This window comes from Mugil cephalus, chromosome 8, assembly GCF_022458985.1.
Source record: "Mugil cephalus isolate CIBA_MC_2020 chromosome 8, CIBA_Mcephalus_1.1, whole genome shotgun sequence".
NCBI lineage: Eukaryota > Metazoa > Chordata > Actinopteri > Mugiliformes > Mugilidae > Mugil > Mugil cephalus.
This window is the reverse complement of record NC_061777.1, coordinates 16,415,684-16,442,826: the sequence shown is the minus strand read 5'-3', so window position 1 is coordinate 16,442,826 and position 27,143 is coordinate 16,415,684. Positions and strand designations below refer to the sequence as shown.

General features: G+C 42.5%; 2 protein-coding genes across 3 annotated transcripts in view; both read left to right on the top strand.

The window, feature by feature from the left end:
• kiaa0825 (KIAA0825 ortholog) overlaps positions 1–7,305 on the top strand; it is a 110,694-nt gene extending 103,389 nt beyond the window's left edge. The window contains exon 23 of the mRNA XM_047592479.1: positions 6,450–7,305. Coding sequence (XP_047448435.1) covers positions 6,450–6,633 — 184 coding nt within the window. The 3' untranslated portion in view covers positions 6,634–7,305. The remainder of the gene's footprint in view (positions 1–6,449) is intronic.
• A 3,988-nt stretch (positions 7,306–11,293) lies between these two features.
• The window catches only part of fam172a (family with sequence similarity 172 member A), a 133,341-nt gene continuing 117,491 nt past the window's right edge, over positions 11,294–27,143 (top strand). For both annotated transcript variants that reach the window (XM_047591429.1, XM_047591430.1), the window contains exons 1-4: positions 11,294–11,425; positions 12,047–12,187; positions 13,544–13,645; positions 16,812–16,912. In XM_047591429.1, the coding sequence (XP_047447385.1) occupies positions 12,082–12,187; positions 13,544–13,645; positions 16,812–16,912 (309 nt within the window). In that variant the 5' untranslated portion in view covers positions 11,294–11,425; positions 12,047–12,081. The remainder of the gene's footprint in view (positions 11,426–12,046; positions 12,188–13,543; positions 13,646–16,811; positions 16,913–27,143) is intronic.

Genomic DNA, 27,143 nt, shown 5'->3' with positions numbered 1-27,143 from the left:
AGAGCAAAACACATATTACCCTTCTGTAGAATTAAAAACCATGGAAAGACACAACATATATGGACGTATTTATGTTTAAAATCAAACAACAACCATGTTGTGGTGTTTTCATTGAATCATTTGGTGTGAAGCTAAAACAGGTCGACTATTAGCTGATCCTTAGCTGAAAAAGGAGGATAGAACTACTGTGCGAATGGAACCAAATCACCCTACAAGCACCTCTGAATCCATTAATTATCTTATTGTATCTCATTTGTTTAAGTGTGAAAATGGGAAAAAAATGAATTCTTCGGGGCTATTTCTGCCTGGGTGTCGGGTCCCTGTTCGGTGACTGAGCTATTCCTTCAAGGGATGCTAGTCACACAAGTTGTCACGATGCACACGGTTGCTCCGTACCAAGCTCACCAATCAACACCTACTAAGCTATGCATCTGCTAAGATGCAGTATATGCCATCCTCATCAAACGTCGCCACGCTAGACCGTGCCCAAGTGTGATGCCCACCCGGTCAAACAAGCTCGAGTAAGTGACGGATCACCTAGCGTTAGCATATATGTACATAATGAGGTACTTCCTGCCAGTCACCTATAGAGATGTATGTATTTTATCCATATAAAACTGTGACATTAGTCATTATGCTGTTAATTCTTTCATATTCCCTCACTAATATCACAACATTACATCTCTGACCATCTCCTTTCCGCCTCCCTCTGTATTTGGACTCTTTATGTGGTGATTTAAGGAAAAACGCATTTATGTTCCCTCTGATATGCCGGGCTTAACATTGCTTGGATTTGGAGTTGCAGACCGCGGCCTGTTTGAAGTTTTGTGCTTGTGTCTCTCTTCGGCGTGTGCGCTCGCACGCGTGCATGCCCCTGAGCCTGGGTGTGTGTCTGCGCTCCGGCAAGAAAAAGCGTGTCAACTTGTGTAACTGTGGATGTCCTTTCAAAGGGCCTTCACAGATCTGTCCGAGGCCCTTTGATCAGGCGTTCTCTGCCTGCTCTCGGCGGCCCTCGAGATGGGAGGGTGTGTGCTGGGTGGGAGATGAGGCTGATTTGACAGGGCCCGATATAGTGTTTTCGACCCGCACGCTCCCGCACACACAAACGTCCACTTTTAAGGAATTAGAGGGAAAATCCATTTAAATGTGAAACATCCCGACTTTTCTTTTCTTTTTTTTTCTTTTTTTTATGTATGAACTCCAAATGTATCTAAGGTTAGAAAGTGCTCTAACAAAATCAGTGAGGGGCTTGTTTGGAGTTAGGACAAGGGTTAAGAGTCGTAGAGTATTATAATGCTGGCACTGTGTGTTTTTTTTTTTTTTTTTTTTTTTTGTCTGTATTGAACGCAGCTGCTGGAGACCGTCTCGTGTTTACTTTGAAACAGATTTGCTTTGATATAGCATATTTTTTTGTCCTTGTTACTTTACCGAGTGTCTTGTAGCTTTTGAGTGGACATCAGTTTGTATTGAGATGGAGCTCAGGTAGGGTCTAATACTGAGTGGCATCACCGCATCACACGGACATACTGTAGGTCTGACACTGAGTTGATCTGACAATAGAATGGATCAGTGCGGCGGCTAGTAAGTCAGAAGGTAGAGCATAATCCCTTCTGTCAAGTCTCTGTCTCGTCAATATTCAAATCCAGCCAGCTGTCCAATGGCTGTCAGTTACAATCTCCCTCTGGCTTATGGCCTTGCACAGGCACATATCTAAATTGAATTGGATGTTTGCTTCTCAATGGAAATCGAGTCAAAGTAATGACCCCCCCTGCCCTGCATTGTGAACTTGTCAGCTACCCCAGTTGAACAAGTTTCTGATGTACGACATCCATTACCAACAGATAACTTACCTTTGTCGTTTTCTTTATATATACACGATATATATGTACATATACGTGTAGATTTTGTCTTTTAGTTTTCCCCATAACAGCTGTATGCCTCCTTTTTCCTCTTTGTCACCACATATGTGAAACACAACTCTTTCCCATTAGATCGAGAACACTGAGATTAAATTTAGACATATGCCTGCCAGGGTTTGTGCATATTGTGAATTCGCCTGCCGAAGAAATAATCTTCTTCAGTTAAAACATAACATTAGGTCACGAACAAAACTCTCTTACACCTGTCACTTGTCTGGAAGTACTCTGTGTTCTCCTCTGTAATGATTTGTTCCCCGACACCAGCATGCACTGCTCTGCACTGCTGTCTGTGCTACTACAAAATGTAAGGCCAAGTGCGGGGGAATAAAACAAGGTAGTGCGGATTTCACATGGCCACACTATTGTTTCTCACATCAGCGGGGCGTAGCTGTGTGAACTTCTTTTTAATTTTTCAGTCAGTCTTTGATCAGTTCGGCTAACACTGGGCAGACGGCTCACTGGTTGCTGCTATCTGGAAGCTACATTTTTATTTTTTAAAGTATTTTTTTTTGAAATTTTGTAAGTGATTTTTTAAAGTAGTTAGAATTGTCACTGAACGTTGTCAGGCTGGATCCTACTGGGGATGGCTGCTGCCATCAAGGAGTCTCATTGCTATGGGGGGGTCTAGGTGGGTGGTGCATGTCTATGTAACATCCACACGAATGTCAGGTCCAAAAGTTTCCCAGCAGAACATTGTACACGGTCAGTGTTATTCACTTCTCCTGTCAGTGGCCGTAATGTCGGTGAATAACAGGGTAAGTAGCTTACACATAGTCCCCCTCCTTAACGACAGGTAGGTACCCAGCCCTAAATGGACGCTAGTGGCACCAGTTTCTGGTTATTACAGAAACAAGCCAAGTGATTTTCTGATGATCTTTACCCACAGAATTTTCCTATTTAAACCTCAACTTCCTCTCTCACAACTGAAGAAGCTACTCGTGTGAGTGGCGAAGTGTCTTCAAGAAATCTCTACAAGTCCAGTTGCCTTTCTTCAAACAAGCCTTTTGGATCACCATCACCTGGATGACTGAGAACCTTCACAGACCTGGTCATAATGTTATGCCTGGTCGGTGTATGTACCAGTGATTTCAGGGAAATTAACCAGTGTTCAGCGTGTTGGAGCACCAGCCTCCGACATGCATTTCAGTTACCGTCTTCTTTGTTTGTAGTTCACAGACCTGCTGCCGACCCAGTTTTTAGTCTGAGACACTCGTCAGTAGCAAGACTGAAGCTAATTGCTAAGAGGGTTCTGTTTGGCCAAAGAAAAAAAATAAAATAAATAAAAATCAGGTCAGTCACACTAATACCAGGTTCTAACCCCAAATTTGGGGGAAAATGTAGTGCCTGTCCTAAATTAAGTTTCTTTGTTGACCACAAGTAGCTTCAATCCAAATGTCTAGAACTGAACGTGTCTCACAAGGGTAAAACTGAAAAAGGACATTTAACCAGAGTCCCCCCTCTCTCTCTCTCTTGTTCGGTCCCTCTCTTCCTACTTCTCTGACACATGTCGCCCTGGCATGCATGGAAAGGCCTGACCTTTGGAAAGTTTAGCACTTTAAATATTTAGGCTTGGGTTATGATGGATCCTCCAGGCCCCGCGGCAATGTGCAAAGCCTCTGATTAGGGCTGCTGTCAGAGTCATTTAGCTGAGTGTCTGGCTGTCGGTGGCGCTCTGTGTTTGACAGGCGAGCCTTTTAAACAAACAGAGGTCCCACTGGCAGAGGAGGCAGGGCACCCCGTGCAGCACAAACACCCAACACTCTGAGAGAAACCACTCAGCCTGCTGACAGCTGCAGAAGAAACCACTGGCCGCCGTCTCTCGTGATCTTTCAAGCACTCCGTCTCCCCGCTCACTCACTTTCTTTAACACACTCTACACTTGTACCTCTCCCTGTTTTATTTTGTCGCTGATCATTTTTTTTTACCCCGTTCCTCGCTTCGTTTTTTTTTCTTTTTCTTTTTTGTTTTTTTTAGAGTTTACATCTCCTTTTTGTTATCCTCTGCCTCCAGCAGACAAAGCCTCAAACATCAAACTTTCATCTGAGTCGTGTTTTGACTGAGATTTAGCCAGTAAGTTGATTTCCTGATGATCTCCGTGCAAGGCTTATGCTCTTAATTTGTTGAACATCGCATCGTCAAATCTCGGTGGATGCATTCTGCTTTGTGTCTGCATCATCCCGTGATTAGGACAGCTTACACTGGCGTTCACATTGAAATATATCTGAGCCAGCCTTTTCATCTCACTCTGAGACAATCTGCCGTGGCATCAATCCTGTAAATATATGAGTCTTAATATGTGTGTCCTATTCTGTATTCAGAGGAAGAGCCAAGTCAGCAGCTCCAGTATTAATGCATGAGAAATGAGCAGAGCCCATAAGAATTAAAGGGTAAGACTCCCCTTATTAAGATGTAAATTCCGGGGGGAAACTTGTCGAAATGAGGATACAGTGAAGTTACTGTCAACTTTAGCCTACTTATGCATTTCTAAGAGGCATTGTTGTGTTGTAGTTGTTGAAATTAAATACACAAACCCAACCACCTCGTGGATTTTTTATTTTTATTTTTTTCATTTTATTTTATTTTTTTCATTTTCAGCACGAGATCAACCAGCCTCGACAAATATGCAACGTATCGGAACAATTTACACTTTTGGCAACATTATCTAGTGACAGTTTACATGGCAACTATCGTGGTAATTCAATCTCTTTCTGTTTGCGCTCCCCCCCCCCTTCTTCTCTCTTTCTCTACCTCTGCCTCTGTCTCATTTCAAATTTGCACTTAACACCTTCCTGGGGAAAGGCTTCTCATTCATCAACAGTGTTTGTCCCAGTGACAAGCAGGGCGCCTCCTGCATATCAATATCAGCTAAGACAATGCTGAGCCTGTAACCTTCAGCTAAATGTCATTCTGCTTAATCCTATTTGAAAATTAAACATTGAAAAACCTTTAGCGTACCTTCCTGTCTTCCTTCCTCTCTCTCGTTCCCTCCTTTATTGGCCGCCGTTCGTCGCGGCTCTCTCGCTCTCCCTCGCTCCCTTCCTGCCCTTGTTTTGTGCGCCGTGTGACATTTGTATTGTTTTATTTGTGTATCCTAATGGTTATTTAGTAGAACTGATTTCAATTTTATGTCGCCGAGGTAATATTGCGTCGATAATCTGGCCGCCCGAAGTCATCGACTTCAACTTCCCCTTTGTTCTCTGTCACTTCTTGAGAGACGGTCCACGCGCGCCGGATGTGATGGACGTGAAGAAGGACTGGCACAAAAATTACCAGCAAAACAGAGATACTAGTGTCTGTAGTTATATGAGGCGAGAGGAACCCTCTCTGTCAAAGCATATTTACATAAACAGATCCTCCCTTTGCAGAAGGTAATTACTACAATGACGGTGGTCGGGGGGAAATGGAGAAAGTGGATGTCTGGATTTGTCCAGATATATATATATTATATGTATACGCCAGGACAGAGGCTGAAACTTCATCAAAGTGCGCTGAGAGGCGCACTCCTTAGTATGCATGAAGCACGCGCGTGGCGCGCTTGCCGTTTTTAGCCCCCTCCTCCCTCCTTACACGCGTGCACAAAGCACGACTATATGGCCCGCGTTTGAAGATACAGTGAGAAATCGGTGGGGAGGGAGGGCGGGATAAAAGGAGACGCAGAGATTGCAATGAAAATGCAATCATTTGCAGTCAGACAGATATAATTCTTCTTTGGATTGAGTCTGATGCGCCGGCTCAAAGTCGGCCTTCAGCCCCGGCTCTCCATATGGATTTGATTGACCACAGTCACTCGTCAAGGGATTCAATTGAAATACCGAGAGTGAATTACAACGTGACTGCCCTTGATGTCTTCATACTGAAGACCTCCGTCCGCTCTGTAGCTTGGAGAATTAGGAAGTGTGATGGGGAGACATTGCGTCCAAGCGATTAGACAAGATGGAGAAGGAACATGCTATGTGGAGCAATTTCCTCCATAAAAATCCCAAACAGGGACTGTTGTGCGATTGTTGTGCCGTGACTTAGCCACGGTGAGAATCAGAGTGACAGACAGGGGAAGATCCAGTCTCACAGAGCCTTTTTTATTATTTTACTTTTTAATGTTTCCCCGAGCATCCCGTCAGTCTTTCTCATTCTCTCTGCGTGTAGATACCTGGAGGTGTGTGAGTTTGTGTTTACGTGAGTGGGCAGCTGTATCAGTGTGGTGGCAGAAACTGACCCACACAGCGTGACAAAAGAAAGAGAAGCGTGGCTCGTAGAGCTTGTTGAGACAGAAAGGTATCACGCCAGACTGTAGGCTCCGGCTGGGTCCCTTTCTTCTCTCGGTGCACGATCTGAACAGAAGAACGGTGCAAAGACGCGAACAGCATTTTGCTTTTGTACCGGTTTTGTGCGTTGGCACAATCCCCATACATCAGCAACGTGAGAAGACACGTTCAGCGCGTTCTGCTGAGTGCGTTTCCGCATAACCCCCCCGAGTGACGAGTGTTTGTTGGCGTTAAAACGGCTGATGTTGTGTGTGTCTCTGCTTTCCAGGTGGGAGATGCAGGAAGACGCGGAGCTGGAAGACGGAGAAAGAGCAATGGTGGAAGAACTTCAGAGAGCCTTTTCGGTTCGCTGCTGCAGCCCCGGACCGCAGGGCCCCGCTGAAACCGATGAGACGCTCTCGGAGCAGACCCAGGGGGAAACACAACAACCCGATAAAAGTGTTGCCCAATAACAGTCCGCGCAGTTGGGATTTTTATCGAGTTGTAAATGTTTGCTTGTAATATGCACTTGGAGCTCTCAAGGTAGCGGATCCGTGTGCGCGTTTGCACATTTGTACATATTACCGGGGTTGTACGTGTACTGTATGCTGCGCATTTGCATACGTGCGTGCATAAAAAAACATGAGAGGGAGGCCATGAAACAAAAAAGTGTGTGAGAGATGCTGCATCTCTGCGCTTTCCTGCGCTGCATCAAATGCATTTCATCTTTTTGGAGCACATCTGCAGAAATCAGTTCTGGGAAATGGAGAGCCTGGATTTGTTTGCCTGGGACAAGATGGGACTGTGTGATCATCGTAGGCAGTTGAAGTTCCTTTTTTTTTTTTTCAGACAGTGAGTGTAAAGACATTTGGTGTCAGCACACTTTCTCCTGGTTCCTGAAAGAATACATCAAATATTGTAGTTGGGAAGCAAGATGATGTATGTTTTGACTACAGTCTGTCCCAAAAATCTGCCCAGCTATGAGACATCAGGTGGCGTTTTGTGCGAACAGAGGAAACATTTATTTTATGTTTAACATGATTGCTCAGTATATTTTTCCAAATGTGTCCATATTTTGTTATTTATGAGATGGAGACTGAATGTTTTAGAATGACACATGAAAATAAAAGCATGTTCCTACTTCACTGTGGCATATTCTCCTTTCGTCATATAATCAGTTTATGTGATCGTCGTCTAGTCAGTATTTTATGATGCCTCTGACTACAAAACGAGTGTTGTGTTTTTGAATACACACGTACGTCATGTTTTCCCTTTTATATCTGATGTTCGAATAAGGATTTAACAACTCAAATGATGCTCTTTTCAGCGAGAATATAATTTCAGCACACAAAGGCTACTGCACACCACAATCCCTCAGAGAGAGGAGGAAAACATTTCCTGCTCCAGCGGGAGATGTTTCTTCCCTTAACTAGATTTCCGATGCAAATGTAGCGAGATTACGATCACCGAAGCACTTAGAGGATACAAAAGACAGCAAAATTTTCAGCGACTGAATTCTGCTTTTGTCCCTGAATAAAGGCCAAACAGTCCTCTCCAGATGTACTGTACTTAATTTGGCAGTAAAACTACTTTATTTTGGTGTTGCAAAAAAAAAAAAAAAAAAAATAAGTATTGGGCTCGCCAAAGTGCTCCTTTATGATAACTGTTTTCTGACAAAAAAAAGGAGAAGAAGAAGCTTTGATCTCCTTCTTTTTCCCTCTCCCTACTTCTTAGAGTAAATACGTCTTCACATATCCATTCGTATTTCCATTGTACACAGGTGATAGGCTCAGAAGACAACTGTCCATAAAGCCGACAGTTAATACACAGCGAATCATGACAAAAATATTCCACCACGCATTTATGTGTGGGATTATTGAACCTACATTTTTTTTTTCTAATCCCATGATAACGTGTTATAAAGAACAAACAAACAGCCACAACGTTTATATATATATATATATATTTCAGATGATTATTTTCACTAAAGTGTATTGTCCATGGCAAATGTTCGCGGCAGAAACATTTTGGTTTTGTTCGCCCTGTTTGGCCACTAGCGTGACAAGCTCTATATCAGCACTTAGGGAACAAAGTGGTAGCATTACGCAAAGACAATCTTTCAGCTATAGCACCCTGGTTTCACGTCAAGACCTAGTTTCTCCTCTTTTGGGTTTCATTTGTTATGTTTATTTGACACCAAATAAACACAGATGCACTAATTCAATGACTTATTGCTACTCAAATAGCACTCAAGCGATATATTAATACGTGGGCAGCCGTGAAACATTTCAGCACTGTTTGTCTAAATTCAGACGTCGATGTGCTCTGCTCGTGGCCAACCAACTAGAAGAGGAGTTAAACTTAAGTATTAGACTCCAAGTCTGCAGCTTAGGTCTCAGGTGCGGCACTGAGTGCAGCGTGTGCCAGAAGTGCCTCCTTTGTCTTGTCAACCTCAGTTCATATCAGTGCCACAAAATGCCATCTCTGTCTTTTCTTTTTTTGGTGGTGGTGGCGGTGGGGGGGTGTCCCATTTGCAGCGTCTCCTGTGCTCTCCTTAAGGAAACTGGATAGCTCAGCTCCCCGGAGGATCAGCTTCAGCCTCCAGAGGACATCCAGAAGTAGGACGTACTTTAATTGTGTTATTATGGAGTTTTTATGGATCAACAGCAAATGGCACGAGTAAAGCTGTCGTCACCTGATTCAGGTGAACAGTTTGGTGTTGGGTTGGGTAGGGTGGTTTTTGGGAAGTCAATCTGGCACACTTCAATCACAGAAGTTTTCCCTTAAATCCACTGCACTGAACACTTTCGCCAAAACAATTTCTCCGTCAAGGAGACCAGTGGACAAAAAAATACGTCTCCAAGTGCGACTTCAAGTACAGCGCTTTACTACCTTAGCTGTACTCAAAGAGCAATCTCAGAGCAATCTCATGTCCTGTGTCTTGGCTCTTGTCCAAGGACCCTTCAGCTGCCTTCAGTTGGTCAAGGATTGAACCAACAACCCGCTCTACCACCTCAGACAAAACTACTCAAAAACAATCATAACATATTTATTGTTGAGTTTATACTATGTCAGAATGATGTCTAGATAATACTGGGTTAATATAACTGACATATACCGACTGCCTCGATAGTGATCCTGAAGTAGACGCTGATGCATGTGATGCATTAATAATGTTGGTTGGTCACGGTTTAGATACAACACAATTAGTGTGTCATATGCAACCCAGTCATAACACAGTGTCAAGCTATTAAGGGACAAATATGGACTTTATGTAGTCTAAACGGACAAGCTCACACCTGCATGGAGTCAACTATTCTAAAAACGGTACAGGAGGTGTTAAAAATGGAAAATGTTCTTATTTTTTAATGAAACTTCTGAATAAAAGTTCATTTGGGTTTTGCAGAAAGGTGAATGACATTGAACACAAAAGAAGATTGTTATCACATACAGTATCATGCACAAGCTTTCGGAATTTAGATGAATTTAGATCTTATTCTACACACGACATCGATGTCACGGATCTCGCTGCTTCATGCTGAGACAGGCTAAATGTTCATAAGAGGTGAGGAACGTTTTTAAAGATCTCTTTAGCAACCTATCAGCCAGATGATGCCACATGGAATAATAGCTCCTTGGATCTGCTTAATGCCCTTTGTTTGGAGATAAGTAAAAAAAAAAAAAAATAAAAAAGTGATTAGTGTATTATATCTCAATGCAGCCTCGCTTCACGTTTAGCACTTACAACCTCCGTTGGTGTAATAATATAAATAATGCATTTCTATTCAAAATTGTACAGGGGAAGCTACATTTCATCTGTATATCTGTATATGTATGTGTTTTTTTACTTGTTGGATTGTTTGATCTAAGACCTTAGACATCTTATATTATAGAATGATCATATATTATACATGGGAAATGTTGATATGTGAGAAATCTGTCAGCTGTGCAATACGTGTAACGACTAAAAAGTACAATTTTGCATCTGAAATGCAGTTTGATGAAAGTGTGAAGCAGCGCACATGTCTGACAGCAGTAGTCATGCAAAGAAGCTTACACACCCTGGGGGAAAAAAGCTTGCCACTTCATTAGGCACACTACTGAAAAGTGAACATTATTACCGTGTTACAGTATTACAGGACCTGTACCGACCCAGGGACAGGAAGCTTGCTGATAAAATATCCACAGAGCCTTCAGACACAACCTGTTTAGACTCCTCCCCTCAGGCCGGCGTTACAGAGCACTGTATGCCAAAGCCACCCGCAATCACAAACACACGGAGTGTGAGACCATTCACATGATCAATAACTTTTTAATCTTGTTGTAATGTTTTATGTTTTTATTTTTGTGAAGCACTTTAGGTTGTATTTTTGTTCTATGAGAAGTGCTATATCAATAAAGTTTGATTTGATTTGATACAGCTCTGTTCTATATATCTGCTCTTGCCATTTTTTTTAAATTTTTTATTATTCCGTAAAATCCAATTTATGTTGTCCAGTTGTATTTTTTAGACAGCTGGTGTAGGCTCCAGCATCCCCGTGACCCTAGTGAGGATAAGCAGCAGTAAAAGATGAAGTGAGAAGAGTTATATTTTGTTTTCCACTTAAGTTCTGGGTTTTCTGGGTTTTCTGTACAAGGGAGCAATGCACACATACTTTGGCAATAAATCTGATTCTGATTCTAATGAATGTGAATTTAGACTTAAACTCAAATAAACTTTAATGATCCACAAGGGAAACTGCTCGGTCACAGTTGCTTATTTGCAAACACTCTGAAGAACAACACGTAAAAAGAGAGATAAAGTATGTAATATCTGATAAAATAAAATTGAAAAAATACCGTAAGCAAAAAAAAGGGGGCTGACTTACATATGAACAAATGTACAAGAAATAGAGACTTTAAAATATGCAGTTATAGGAATGATAGTCAGAGGCAATAGAGTTCATCAACATGTTTTTGTTGTTGTTTTCTTTTTTTAAGAATGCATTTGTTTTCACTAGTGTACCCAATGAACTGGCAAATGAGAGCACCGAGCAGACAGACCAGTGACCCTGCCAAACATCTGCACGGGCTGCAGCTGCTGCTGTTCCTGTGCTACTGCGCCTTTAAATGTCCCTTCCAGACCGTTGCCCCGGTAACCCGGAAGCCTCGCGCGCTGCACGCCGCACTGTTCCAACTCCTTCCTGTTTGAGAGAAAAAAAAAAAAAAAAAAAAAAAAAAACAAGGAAGCAGCAGCGACCGCCGGACACTGGCATGTTTCTGATGGTGCGTGAGTCGAACGAAACGTATGCATGCGTCCTCCGCAGGCAGCCGAACCTCTGTCTCGTTTGGTCGAAGTGACCGTGCAGTAAAACACGACTGTCTCGCCGCACATGCTCGCAGTAGCTCCACGGCGGGCGGCTGAACATGATGTTGTTGTTGTTGTTGTAGTTGAGAGTGCGAACCAGTAAACAGATGTTGATCGCTGGGGTGAAAATGACGGGGCGGTCTGGGGTGGTTTTGAGCCGTTCGCTACCTGCAGCGTGGTTTTAAAGTAATTTCGCCACGTTTGCATAATTTACTCATTTGTTGCACGTGGGAACACACGCCTGCTGCCACACTAATAGTTACACGTTGTGTTGCATTACTGTTAGCAAATAATAGAGTTAGCTGTTTACAGCGCGCGTTATTGCAGTGTGGAGCTTCACAGCTTCATTTTATTCACCCGAGGAGCTTTAACTTTTACAGCAGAGTCAGATTCAACAGGATTTTTTGGCCTACTGCCACTTTACAGGTGCAGAAAGTTTGGAGACAGTTCCCTTTATGTGGAGGCTTGCTAAATTAAGACATAAGACATAACATATCATCAGTGGTGATGATGATGATGATTATTTTTTGAATTGACAGGGTTCATCTCAGTGATCTCTAGGAGGGGAGGACCCATGCTCTCTCATCTTTGCGCTGCCACACCATCCCTGTACATATTGTGGATCATCATGGCCCAGGTAGCTGGCCAGGAGGACAGAGAGAAAACCACTGCACTCAAAGGTAAATTAAGTATCATACCGTTCAGATAAAATGTCAATGAGTGCCCGTCAAACAGAGGTAAGCGGATATAACGGTAAATAAAATTGACCCGAGGGCAAGGACACTGACATTTCAGATTTGTCTGATGTAGTTGATGCACCCCAAATTAATAAGATCAAAAACTGTAATCTTATTTCAATTAGGATGTTTAGTAGACATAAAAATGTCATGTAAGCAGTAAACCAAAAGCATCAGTTCGGTCCATTTGGCTGATGTATTATTAGATGCAGTTGATGTTAGAAGTTCGCATTCACCTGAACCAAATGCTTTTAAATATTTTTTTTCCACAGTTCATGACATTTAGTACGAGGTCAGTTAGAGTCTCTGCTTTATTTTAAGAATGTGAAATGTCATAATCATAGATAAAAGAAAGACTTATTTCAGCTTTTTTATTTTGTCATTACATTTCTTCTGGATCAGAAGTTTACATACACTTGTTAGTATTTGGGAGTATTGTCTTTAAAGTGTTTAACTTGGGTCAAAAGCTTCAGATAGCCTTCCACAGGCTTCTTACAATGAGTTGGTGGGTTTAAGCCCATTCTTCCTGACAACTGTTGTAACTGACTCAGGTTTCTAGACCTTGGTGGGCATCTCCTTGAAACTTGAGTTTTGAATTGCACATCATTTGTCAGTTCTTCTTTCGTTCTTTTGTATTGAGGTCAGGGTTTTGTGATGGCCACTCCAATACCTAGACTTTGATGTCCTTAAGAACCATCTTTCGACAACTTTGGAAGTGTGCTTGAGGTCATTGTCCATCTGGCAACCTAGCTTTAACTTCCTGGCTGATGTCTTATATATTGTTTCTGAATTTCACAAGTTCCTCCCGCTGCAAAACGCCTCCACAACATGATACTGCCACCCCCATGCTTCACAGTTGGGTAGTCGTTACTTGTGTCGTGCATAAAGTACATACCTAATTTACTTGCCCAAAACTATATTGTTTTTTTTTTTTTTTTTAACATGACATCTTTGGAGGGGTTAAACTATGTTTTAATGGCATTCACCTGAGTAGATATATACATCATTAGATCATTAATACTGAAGCTGGAGGTGTAGCTAGTTTGAACTACATCATGTACTGTTTAAAACACAGATAGAAAATACGAAATCAGGGTGTGCCAGATGAATATTTTGAGATGAAATACAAAGTTTTTTATTCTCTGTCTCTGAATTGTCTGATTTTTGGTGAGCTATTGGATCTTGTGGAGCGTCTGCTGAGATAAAACCATGTGGGGAGTGCAGTATTTGGCAGAGCTGTTTACAACTCGTACACTTATCCAATATATATAAAACTGAAAATGTGACGTTTTTCCTCAGATTTACTGTCACGAATAGACTTGGATGAACTCATGAAGAAAGATGAACCTCCTTTCACTTTCCCCAAAACACTGGAGGAGTTTGAATATGCCTTTAATGAATGTAAGTACATACATTTTCATGCATAAAACAAAAGTGTGCTCGTGAGGGTCCATGACTTGCCTAGTTCCACACAAAGCCTCACACTTTGACAAAAAAACAAAACAAAACACAGAATCCCATGAAATCCATGCGGCACAGCTGATAGTTCAGGCAAAAGGCATCAGCTCAGATGAAATGAACTTTTACATTGGATTTAGGTCAAATTATATAATGCTAGAACTTGACCTGTGCCATCTCATCTCTTTTCTTTTAGCAAATGACCCATTAACATAAGCTATAATGATGAAAGTGTGACGTCCCGATGGCGTCCTCTTGAAACACATTAGATTGATTCATTTGTTGTGAATGAATTGAAGAGTTGAAGTAAGCAAAAATGTCACTGCAGACTTTTGTAATGAACGATATTTTTCCAGGCTTGAATCCCCTCCTGTTAATCATCTTGTGAGCTCTGAAATTTGGGCCCTTGAATTGGTCCCAGACCTCAGACTGGGCACTGCTAGTCATTAGGGTTCTGTTTAACGTTTTCAGACGAATGACCTAAAACTGTCTGCGCCGTGAACATTTTGGGAGTGTAATTACAGATGTGTGTCAGTCAACGGTGACAAGGAGGAGCAGAGCTGTAATCTTGGCTAGCTTTAAACAAAGCAGGTGGAGAGAAAGAGGAAGAGTTGGAGAGGCAGTGGTGGTTTTGGCTCTTAGTATTCCCCTGTAGTCTCTTCCCCCTCTCTCTCCCAGCCCCTCTGTTCTCTGTCAGTGTCTCTACTGGCTGTCTGGCTGGCTGAGTGGGGGACATGTTGTGTACTCTACGGCCCGTCAGTAACCTACTCAGCCTTGCCCTCTGCCTGACGGAGCATTTGCATAACCTCACTGTGCCTAAGAACAGAGACACGGAGACTTAGCCCCCCACCCGCCATTATGCCAACACCCGCCAACCACTCTACGCCACCCTCAAGTCCTGGCTCAGTCTACCATGGAGGCAGGAACACATTCAGAGACTCTTCATCTCCTCTTCCTCGTGCTCCTGTCTCCCTTTTTCCCCTCTCCGCTCCCTCTCTCTGTATTTCTCTATTCCTGCCTCTGTCCGGCTAAAATCTCCAACCGAAACATAGCTTACCCACGCGCACGCTCGCACACTTACGTACACACACCCCACCAATCTGTATCTTGTCAATTTCTACTCGGGCCTGTTTTTGAAGGATAGCATTTCCATTAAAGCCGTGGCGGCCCTCAGGCAATGTCTCTAGTACGTCGACTCGCAGTCGCTCTGGCTTGGAGGCATTTCTATAGCTACACCCGGGCTACCTTAGCCTGAGACAGGTGGAACAAAAATGTTAATTTGACCATGTAATGATGTGAATACAGAAGAGGCTGTGTACAATAGTTTGCAGGTATCTTAATCACTGAAGATGATGGCTTCATCTCGCTAGCCCTCCGGTTTTCCATTACTGGAAATCCAAGGTTATGTACACCTAATTAAGCGGCCAAATTGAGAACAGAATGCTAATTATGACAGAAAAAGAGGAAGAAAAGTTGAGAAAATGTTATTCCTTTGAGAGGATGTGTTGCGGGAGACGTTGGAGCTGATCACCCCCCAGCCCACACACACACACACACACACACCTTCATCTCTCCCTCCCTCCCTCCCTCCCTCCCTCGCGCACAGAGCCACACACACCCCTTTCCTACAGTAGGATTTCATTACAGCTCCTCTCTTCCCGCTCTTAGGCGGTACTGTTTAGATCCTCTCCCCGCCATGAATGCATAATTGATTTTCTTCAAGGTACTTTTTGTGCACACTGCTTTATCCTAACTTCTCACTTGTCTTCTGCCGTACCTCTCAGGCACAGATCTATTTTTTAATGCAACGCAATACCAAACCGAGATTCAGGATTACACGTTGTCTAACAACTAACCACGAAAGCAAATGCTGTAGTACACGGTGAGCCAGCAACATAAGATTTATCACATTGATGGAGCTGTTAAAATGGTGGCAATTTAAAAGGAAATGAAAAAAAAAAATCCCTTGCATTCTGTTATCTTGCAAAGATACTATATTCATTTATAGATGGATTTTCTAACGTCGTGTGATAATTGAGAAAGTATGAGAGGCCCCTGGCTATTTAGGTTAAGTATGTGTACTTTTTTTTTTTGGTTTAGCTCTTTCAAATTTTGCAGTCATAAAGGTCAAAATTAAATTTAACACTGGTTAGTGTTTTATTGTGCTGTAGTGTCAACTGCAGGATCGATGGGCTCATTCCTAAGGTAGTGGTTTCACAGCCACACAAGGGTAATTGTCTAAAAAAAACATCTGCCATGTCTGAACCACATTTCCCCGTCTTATGACTCTTTTATATGAGATAAATCCTGAATGTGTTAAAAGCTCTCGTAGTTTCCCTGAATTAGAATAAACCACTTAATCATTGTTTCATAGACCTCGTGTTTTCTTTACGTCGATTCCTCTCACTCGTAACAATTTACGGGAGCACACACAGTCGGTGACACTTACTGTATGTCCACACCTGCTGCTGGTCTGTGTGTGTTTGGTTTGCGTGAGCCGTGCTGGTTAGGGTAATTGGCTGATGCCCAGACAGCGTCCTCAAAGGAATTACAAGTAGCAGTTGTCTTTGCGGCTTATGTGTGCCAGCCCACCTTACTCACACACCACACTGAGAACCTTTCCCACACCTCCTTAAGTCTTTGCTCTCGGAGATTTCAGGTGGAAAATGCAGGGACAGAATCGTGGCCGGTCGCCAGAGCAAACAAGGAAGGAGAGGGAAAGGAAGAGAGATGGCCACAGTTACAGAGGAAGGGGAAAGGCTTTTAGACAAGTGAAGAGACAGAGAGGGAAAGAAGAGAATTTTTACCATACCAGCTGTCCAGCTCTGGCCTGCCAGACTACCCAGAAGGCTGTTGGTGTCGTGACTGGAAGAATGCTGCTGCATCCACAGGCCTTGTACCTGCCAGATGGGGGGCATGGGGGAGGGAGGACGAGGAAGTGAAAGGACCAGTGCATAGAAAAATGGAGAGAAAAGAAAATGAGCAATAAAAAACAAAGGAGTCAAGCACAGTTTGCTAAATTTGACAGCTTGACGTAGTTTTAACATGTGCATTCAGAAAGGTTATCGTTACAGATTCTTTTCATTATCTTTTCATCTCTGTCCCACAGATGGCCAGCTGAGACATATAAAAACAGGCGAACCCTTTGTGTTCAATGCTCGAGAGGATCTCCACCGCTGGAACCAGAAACGTTATGAAGCTCTGGGAGAGGTAAAAAAATGCTTTTTCTATTGGCATATCAAATGACTATACACCGATCAGCCACAACATTAAAACCACTGACAGGACATAAGTAACATTGAACATCTTGTAACAATTCAGTGTTCTGCTGGGAAACTTTTGGACCTGGCATTCGCGCTGATCTTACTCAGACATGCACCGCCCACTTAGACCGGACCAGACACCCTCATACAGCAGCCATCCCCAGCAGGATGCAGCCTGACACAGACACACACACACACACACACACAAATAGTTCAGGAACAACTCAAAAAAAAAACATGAAGAACAGCACAAGGTGTTGACCTGGCCTCCATTTTCACTAGATCACAAACAGATCAAATATATGTGAGATGCACTGGAACAAGAAGCCCCTCCCTCCAGCCCATAGGACCCAAAGCCCCCCACTAACAATATTCTGCCAGACACCACATGACACCATCAAGAGGCCCATGTGCATTCTCTGATGAGTCCCAACTGTTTTGGTCATATTTTTTATTTTTTTTTTATAGTTTTTTAAATTTTATTCAGTCCATCTGCATTCAACAACCTTGGTCTCAGCTGGTCTAAACAGTCTTGTAACAGTATAGTGCAGTGGAACACTTTCAGCAGTACTGGTTGAGGTAGTATGGACATTTGTCAAAACAGATCTTCCATGTTTTGGAGGTTTGGATGCCTGAAACATGTAAACTCTTTATTTTTCTAACTGTGTCAGCAGAAAAATGGGTTGAATGTCTTCCTACGATAAATAGATATTTGGAGAAGTTGATTCTTGGTAAACTGGGCACAAGTCCAACAGGGTTAAAGAAGTAGTTAGGCTTAAAACTGTGTCTGCTTATATTTGTGACACTATTTCCTTGAAAGGATTGAAATGTAGCTTTAGGATGGAAATGTTGAGATCAAACTCAACACCAGATGAACTTGGCTTTGACATTTGTTTTTCAGTAGAACTACACATATCATTGATAGTCGAGATAGGGGACAACAACAACTCACAGAACAGTTGAAGGGACGATTGCCGTTACAGCAACTACTATGACCAGTGACAAAAAATATCAAGAATTTTGTGTGTATTATTATGTATTTGCCAACACCCTAAGGTTATTCAAGCCCAGTGCAGGCATTTGGATTTACATCAACACTCCTCAAGTCCTCAAATTAATCCTATCCTTAGGTATTAGGTAGGCATATGTGCATTTATTTGGGTCATTTCTTAGTTTTAGTATCAACTTTGGTATCACAAATTTCAATTGTATTGGCAACAATTACCAAATTTCTGTTCAGTTATACCTTCCAGTCATCCCCGCTCCTTACTATGGGTAGAATAACCTTGAAAACTTATTTTCGGACACATTGGAAGTCTTCCTATTTTCTGCGTGTTAATTAAGATGCAAAACTTTACTTCCTGCCTTATTAAGTCTTATTTTTTTTTATCACTTAGGACCATCTTTAAATTCAAGCTCTTTATTTCTGCCTGATGATCTGGAAAAATAAATTCATGGTTCTATCCCAAGTGGACTATTGGAAATCTCTCTACACAGGTACAAAGTAAAAAAAAAAAACGAAGCATAAAATCATCTTCATCTTGTCCAGATTCAGGCAGTTCTGCTTTAAACTGGACCCTCAAGAAATGAACACCACAACACTTTTAAAATTCAGTTATAAAGTTGACTGAGTAAAGCTTTGGATGGCCTGTCTCCAAGCTATGTCTCTTACTTTTTAGTCTCTTACACTCGAGGAGAGAAAGCTCATCGTAAGTGTAGACTTTTAGGTTCTAAAGCTTTTTAGCTATGAATCGGTTGACTCTCAATACACACAACCACCTCTGTTTATTATTGTAAGCACCCGCTGAACACATCATTTGAAAAGTTACTTGTATTATTTGTTTTAGTTGATTCAATCCCACGTGTGCTTTGGAGTTACTGATGCATGCATGGCTGATGTGAATGGGAGGTTACATCAGTTACATTTATTTATTTTTTACCGCCCTGCAAGCAACAGCTGTGGCCGGGGACATTATACTTCTGCAAGCTAAATCTTACACTCAAGGTGGTCAAAGGTCAAAATCACTGACCTCATAAACGGGTTCTCTCTGGAAATTATTCACTGGAATAATGTCCGAATAGTGACAACCTTTCCAAAGATCATTTTGCTTGAAATAAAATTGCTTCAAAGTCTTCGGTATACTGAATATATGTACTGAGTCTGGACAGAGAGGGACGTAAGCTCATTGGTTGAGACGTACAACAATGATTCAAGTTATTTAAGTTCTATATGTGCAAATGTAGCACAATGTTATAAAAGCAGTGATGCTGAAAGCTACTTTTGGACTTAATTTTTTTAAGGATGCCTACAGCTTTAATATGCTACCAACACAGTGCCTTGGTGCTCTCAAAGTTTTGTGTTCAACCAGCTACATCGCCGTATACCAAACCGTTCACCTCTAATTCACTCCCACAGTTCCACCGCGTGCAGCATGCATTAAGATAATGAGACAAATGTTCTTTTGTAATCTGCTTTTTATTTGCATCCCCTGCTATGTTGCTTTTAATTGTTGTGTGCATTCTTTGAAGTTCAAAGCACAGTGATAGACCCCGTTTGTGGGATTACCTGTTTTTTTTTTTTTATTTATTATTATTATTATTATTATTATTTCTAATGCAGGTATACAGTTGCTCCTTTGAGAGTGTGCCTTCTGTGAAAGCCTTTTCTTCTCCTCTTTTCTTTTTGCGTGCTCTGGCACTATCTACCAGCATCTAAAAAGGATGTAGAAGCAAACATTTGGTAGCAGGAAAGCAGAAGCCCTGAAAGAACACAAAGACATTTAAACTAACTGAACTCAGGCATTTGAGGGGGGGCAGACATTTGGAAGAAACAAATAATCATCAAGCAAAATGTATGCAAATTTTATACGTCCCGTGATTAAAAAAAATTGACAGAAGCGTCTAATTTGGAGGAGCAAAAAGGAAACGGTGTCAATCTCTGTTTGATACGGGCTTGTGTAATGAGAACAAATACCATATGAGTTTTGCTGCAGGAGATTAACCGGCTGAGAAGAAAGGAGCGGCACCTGAATAAGCAATATTATGTGTCTGTTGTTTTTAGGCCACAGATGATTCAAGAAAGTGAATGCTGTACCCCTCTCTTATGCAGCCTTACAAGTACAAATACATTGTTTTTGCCGGTGAGAAATATGCAACATTATAAATAGACGCAACTGCAGAATTGTATACCTTTGGTTTTAAAAGTAGGTTATGCTGCTTAGTCAGCCGCTTTATGCCTGAAAATGTCTTCCACTGTATAGGCGGCACGTTCAGATGTATTTCTGCCCGTATCGTTGACAATGTGCCTGTTTTTTTTGTCTGTCTGGTTCTGTCTGTCATCACTCACCTTCATTTTCTTCAGTGTGATGAAGGCGAATGAATGAAGGTAAATTAGTCTCTATGCAAAAAGGCAGACAGGTCTGTTATGGGCCAATATCTCTCCGCAACACGACCTAATGTTCTTAATCAACGTGCCACCTGAGACGGTCTGAGAACTGGCCACGCTCAGACCGAGAGCTCCGGAGATGGCACAAGGACATGGGTACACGTCCCCCCCCCCCCCCCCCCCCCCCCCCGGCAGTGCGGATAAAACAGCATCATCATTGCCCCCTAATGTTCAATCACATTCCTTTTCTCAATCTCCCCTCTCCTCCACACCTCTGTCCACTTCTTCCTCCTCCTTTCTTCCTTTCACTGGCGCTCAGTCCTCGCCGTTCTGCGTTTTGTGCGTGTGTGTACTTTTGCGTGTCTGTGAACGTTTGCGAGGGGGCTGGGGAGCGTGGCGGCTGTATTGTCAGACACATCACAGCACCAGATGTCCAATTTGCACTTCAGCCTCGTCTGAATGGAGGGACAGATAGGGAGAGAGAGAACGAGGATGTTGGTGTGATGGCCTCCAAGCAAGAGAAAGAGATGGGAACAAAAATTTGGGTTGAGCACCAGAGCAGAGAATCAGTTTTAATCTACAAAAAAATAGTGTTTCTGCCATATATTTATGCCCAGCTGTAGAGAGATTTACAGATGGTGCTTCTGAGAATCTGCACTGGTCCCCTATGTTTGGGGACCATAAGCCATATTTCTGTAAATATGTAGTGTATGTCTCAGCTGGAGCTGGTAGGAGTGCTTATCCGTACAATTACATTGAAACAAACTTAAATAGAAATGGAGATTGAATATAGGTCACCACGATTAGCGTAGTTGTATAAAATATAGATGTGTAAGCCACCGCAATCATTGGAGAGAAAAGAGATGTACCACGAGAGAAGAAGTTATTTGTTAAAAGCTGAACTGACAAAATGATTCTAAATCATTTCAGTGATAAAAATTGTAACAAACATAATTCCCATATGTTTGACTGCAGAGAAATAAACATAAACATTCGTAAATCCAGTGGCTAAATAGTGTTACAGGAGATAACTGAAGAGGAGCACGGCTGGCTGATTGAAAGGGGACAGAGAGGTCAATAAAACACTAATTAAATGAGTCCTCAATTAAAATAACTGAGGTCTTTGCGAATGTATTTTTGTAGTACAGTGTGTTGACTGTGTGTGCAAACATACGCCGATGTTCCTCCAAACCGAAATCTCCGACATGGAAATCTTAGAGAGCACCCGGTTGGTTTTTCAAGGGAAGATAGATTATTTGGGGGTTTTAACTGTTTTTCCCTTTATTCTCTAAGTGAGGTCACTTAATGATGCCTTTTTTATGTCGCTCTGTGTAGTAAAGGAAATCTATGGATGCCTTCGCTGTCTGAATGAGTAGGACATACAAGAAATCTGCAGCTCAAATATCCCTTTATGTTTGTAATGCACTCCATAAAGAGGTTAAGCACTGGATTAGGGGGTCTTATTCCCAGTTATTCCCCAGTATGTGAATCGCTGTGTTGGTCTAATGTATTCTTTAATCTTTAGTCAAACTCCAAACATACAAACCGAGACTAAAAAAAACCCCACAGACTCCTTGGCTCTGACTCTTATCGTAATGGCCGTGTTACTGCTGTAATACGGTGCAGGCTATCTGTGTGGTGATGCTCGGTGCAGCGGGGTCACCTCCGCCCGTGTAGGTGTCAGCTGTAGTCTAATTCCTGTGATTCGGTGATGAATCTCCCTGATAGAAGACAAGCATAGGGTCTGGCCCAGATGGAGCTCTATTAAGCTGTTAATAAATGAGGATTCTTCTCTGCTCTGTCTGCATCTGTCGAATGGAAGGCAGTCACAAATTTGTAAACACACACACACACACACACACACACACACACACGGACTCAGAATATTATAATGAAGTAAAGCAGCCAGATGGCTGAATTAGAAAGAGCTCTCTCTCTCTCTCCCTCTCTCTCTCTCTCCCTCTCTCTCTCCTTCGCTCTCACACACACTCTGTTATCTTTTTTTCCCTCCTCCCTCTGTTTCCACTTTATGGATATTGGATGTCATATTCTCGAATAACTGGCCAAGGTTTAAGGTCTACTCAAAACGTGAACAGTGGGGTCCAAAAGTCTGAGACCAGTTCCGAAGATTCATTATTTATTTTGAATCCAATCAGTTTTTGCAAAACTCGATTACTGAAGTTGTCCCAACAGAATCTGACAATGATCCAGAACACTTCTCGTGGTGTCAGGAAGGACCGGCTTCCCCCTTAAATGTTCAGCAAGGTTTCAGGTCAGGTGATTATGGAGGACAGCTCATGACTCTTTGGCCTTCTTGGGTCTTAAAGCAGTGTCTTTGGACTCTGGACGCTGGGGGTTCTCCTCCATAAAGACGCAAATTAATTCTATGAAGGTGTAAAATCCAGTTGCTGTTAAAAAGCTGTTTGCTTAAACTTGTAAACACACCTCATCATTTTAAAATCACCTACGTGATCGTTTGCGCAGGCTCCGTAGAATTCCTCACAGATGTCAATCACAATTTAATTAGACAACCAATCAAAGTAATTAATGTAAAATGTACAGGTTCTGTCGCCGTGTTTGGTGCAGACTTCTCACTGATGATTTTTTTTCTGACATAATTAACAAGTAACTGCTGAGCTTAACTTTTCGCCATCGCCTCGCCATAGACATCCATAAATGTTCACCATGTTTAATTCAACTCTAGTGCTTACGTTTTATTTCCACCTCCTTGGCCAAAGTTGTTGAAGTTGAAAGCTGAGTAAAAAGACTTTCCGTCGAAGAGGTAGGTCGTTTTTCACAAGTTAATTGACCAGCTGCTGCACACACTTGTGAACAGCCGATCTTGGATTGTTAAATGCCTTTGCGTGTGATAGTGTAGAAAGCGATAATTGCAGATGTGACCAGTCTTGTGTGCTTGAACAAACTGGGATTCATTTAAAGAGTTACCTTATAGTACTATATATTAAGTCACATATTCTGAATACCCATTGCTGTAATGTAACTTTTGTTGTGTGCTTGTGCCGCATGGTAGTGTGTGTTACACACAGGTGAAGCCCAAACACTTCTGAATATGTAGGCGCCGAATATATAATACATGGGACCACATCACTTTTGCAGAATTCACACTTTACTGTGAAATGTGTTGATGATGAATTGATTACATTCTTGCAGAGGGGCTCTGAATGTGCCGTAAAAAGCCACGGATGGTGGAGCCATGAAGTATCGCACTGAGCCCATGGCGGGAACCCTGGAGACTCCATACTGTACTTAAAACACCAGGAGGCCTCATAACAGTTGTAGACCATTTTGTAGGGAAGCTAATGGGATCTCTCTAAAGAGGAACTATAAATGACAGCTGTCTGCCCTGAGTCACTGACTGCCATCACGTCTCCATTCCCTAAACACTTCAACGCTGCTGCCGTAGCTTCTGCTGAGAGCAGGGAGGAGGAAGCCGGCTCAGTCAGACAAAAATGGTTGCAGGGAGTGTGTGAGGTGGATTTCAGCTGATGAAAGAAAAGGGAATTGGACAGGGGGTGGGGAGGCGGAGGGGTTGTCGGGGAAAAGACAGGAGGGCTGGTAGTTACAGCACAGACATCTGTCGCTACCACCGACACCCACGGTGGCATACAATACTTTACTTTGAATTAGCCCTCTGCCGGCTTCTCACTTAACACCTGAGGAGGTCATTATGATGCCATTAGGATGAGTAGAGCAGGGAGGGCAGAGAGGGAGCGCGAGAGAGGGATATCTGCGCTAAGTGTAAACAGTCTCTCTGTCAGTCTGTGTCTGAGAACTTTCTCCTCCCCTGGAGAGCCCTCTCTCCTCTGACAGAAGAATGACAGAGACCTCATGGGAATTATGGCAGCCTCTCTCTCTTTCTTTGTTTCCTACGCGGACTGACAGATCACAAATTCACAACAATAGGGCCTATTTTAATACATTTTCTGTTGGTACACGAGGCTGACTTAAAATAAACAACCTTTCTATTGCCTCGCGCTCTCTCTCATTTTCGCAGTGTCTTCTCTTTCTGAGTACGCTTTGCTGTTGTTGCCGCTGTTGTTGTGCTGCATTGTTCGGGGGGATTTTCTTCTCCCCTTTCTTTTTCTTCCTTTCCTCTATTCTCTGGAGAAGAAGGAATGCTTTCCTGGGTGCAGTCAGTGATACGACACGGAGCAGCTCTTTCAGTTTCATTATATAAACAGCTTTGATGCCTCTTCTTGCTCTCTGGTTTCTATGGCTAAGTGGCTTTTGGAGAGGGCTCTGGACTGGAGAGACAAGAGGTGTGTGTGTATGCCTGTACATGGGTTTCCTGTCTATGTGTGCTGAATTTAGTATATTTGCACACATGGCTTCCAGTCACAGGTAGTTCTTCAAATAAACCAGTGTGGCTTAATGTGTGGCCAGTAAGTGTTAGAAATGGCTAGTTACATTATTCTTTAAACAGGCGTGGCCACAAGACCTTAAACTGGCTCTGTAACTATGAGTCTGGTTGGTTTAGATTACTTTAAACACATTTTGCAATGTGCTTTTTGATTGAACAAAATGATGTTAATGGGGGTCTTTGTGTCCCATGGGTTGAGGGGAAGGGCCTTGATCAGTTTGGGATCTAGTGAATTTGGAAACCAGGTCAACACTTTGTGCTGTTTTTTGTGTTTTTTTTTTTTTTTTTTTTTTTTTTTTAGTTGTTGTCTGTGTCAGACTGCATCCTGCTGGGGATGGCTGTCGCCACCAAGGAGTGTCATTGCCTCGTCTGGTCTCGGTGGGTGGTACGTGTCTACGTAACGTCCACACAAATGCCAAGTCCAAAAGTTTCCAAGGTCCATTTCACATCACAGGATGGTCAGTGTTATTTACTTCTCCTGTCAGTAGTTTTTAAGCACAACTTTTCCCACGAACAAGACATGAATCATCTACCAATATGCTAACTTCAGAGCTCATTACACTGACGGTAGCATTCAAAGCTATTGTGTTCCCACTAAGTGTTTTGCCTTCCAGGTGGCATTGTTTGATGTGATTGGTTAAGTTAGCACAATGGCAATAATAGATGAATCCAGTCCTCCAAGTGTTTCCCTGACAGAACGTTCCCCTTTCCCAAAATATTCTAAAGACAAGTTCTTGTGCATCGTATTTCCTTACAAACACTTAAAAAGTATTTTTTATTAATTAATGAATAATAAATGTCTCAGATATTTGTTATTTAAAGTTCATATTTCATGATTGTCTCTGAAGCCCGGTTGTAGGTAATTTGACAGTCTCCCCCCGCCTTTGACTCCCTCTCCTTCTTTTTCTCATCATGTTTACTTTACCCTGCTAACTTACTTCTGTTTCTCATCTCCTCATCTTTCCTGCCTCTTGATGTGTTCTCCTCTTCCTGTCCCGGCTTTCTTTGTTTTGTGTATGGCTGGGAAAGATCATCTTCTTGTTGCCTCAGGTGTGGTCAGCCAAACCGGGCATGACTGTTGTAATCAGTGGAAGAACACACACAGACACGTGGGAGGTCTTTCTCTCTCTGCAGCGTGGAGTTTTAAAACATCTAACTTGCAAGCACATTGTTCTTCATTAAACTGGCCTGGTGTGCATCATGGCCTGGTGATGAAGAGACTATTATGGAGATGACCAGGGGTTTCAAAGGCGTTGAGGCCACAGTGCCCCCGCATATTCTCTTCTGTCGCTCCTTCTCCTCTCAGCTGTTCACCGCAGTGGGAGCTGGCACAAGACTCCGTCTCCTGGGGATTACTTTGCCATCTCTCCCTTCTTGCCTTCCTCCCACCGGGCTTTCTTCTAAGTCCCTTCCTTCCTCCCTGATCCTTCTCTTCTTGGTTCATTGCCACAATGCTTCCTCTACACAAACAGACCACAGACTCGGAGCTGACCTCAGCCACAGAAGGTCTGTGTCACGCCATGCTCGCTCTCACGATCTTGTTGAAAGTTTGCCGTTTCGGGGGTACGTCAGGAGTTACAAATGTCTCGTAACCGGCAGCCATGGTCATTGGAAACTGTCTTGGACAGCGGCCTCAACTAAGAGAAACTAAGCTTACATTTAAAGTAATGTTCCTGTACTTTTGAGTGCGGTATTACATCATTACAGTGGATAAAAATGACACATATTTGTGGCATTCAAACTTGTTATATATTTTTAGAGCTGATTTACTTCCAGCATGTTTGTTTCTTTCCCTGCCTTCCCCTTTTTTTGTGTGTCTTAACAGTATTTGCCAAATTCTTGTCCGATGGCGCCATCGCAGACGCTCGTCGTTGTTCCTGCAGGCATTTCATTAGAGCGCTAATAACACATTGGTAATTAGGTGACAAAGAGACCCTTCTTATTGTACTGATCAGCTGCTGAGAAGTAGTCCTTAGAGGTTGACACAGAAGGAAGTTGCCTCTGTGTCTGCGCATGTGTGCTCTGAATCTATACCATTGTTACCCCTAAAAAAAACGACGTCTCCAGCTCTTATTGGGTCCTTACCTTGCAGCATACTCATGTGATAACCAAACAGCATACGTACATACAAGACTGGATATTAGTTTTTATATTTATAATCTTCAGTGGAAATGTGTTCATTCAGTGAAACCTTTTTTTTTCCCCCACTCCGTTCTTATTCCCCATCAGCCCTCTCTTCTCATTCTGTATCAGATGGTTCTCGAGCCACCTGAGGCACAGAACAAATAACATAGTGCAAATGAAATTTCCTGTGAAGCTTATTGATGTCATTAAACAGTAGCATACTGAGGCCCTGGATCATTTTAGTCTTCATCAGACCAGCTGACATTTTAGTGAATTAGCTGTTGGAGG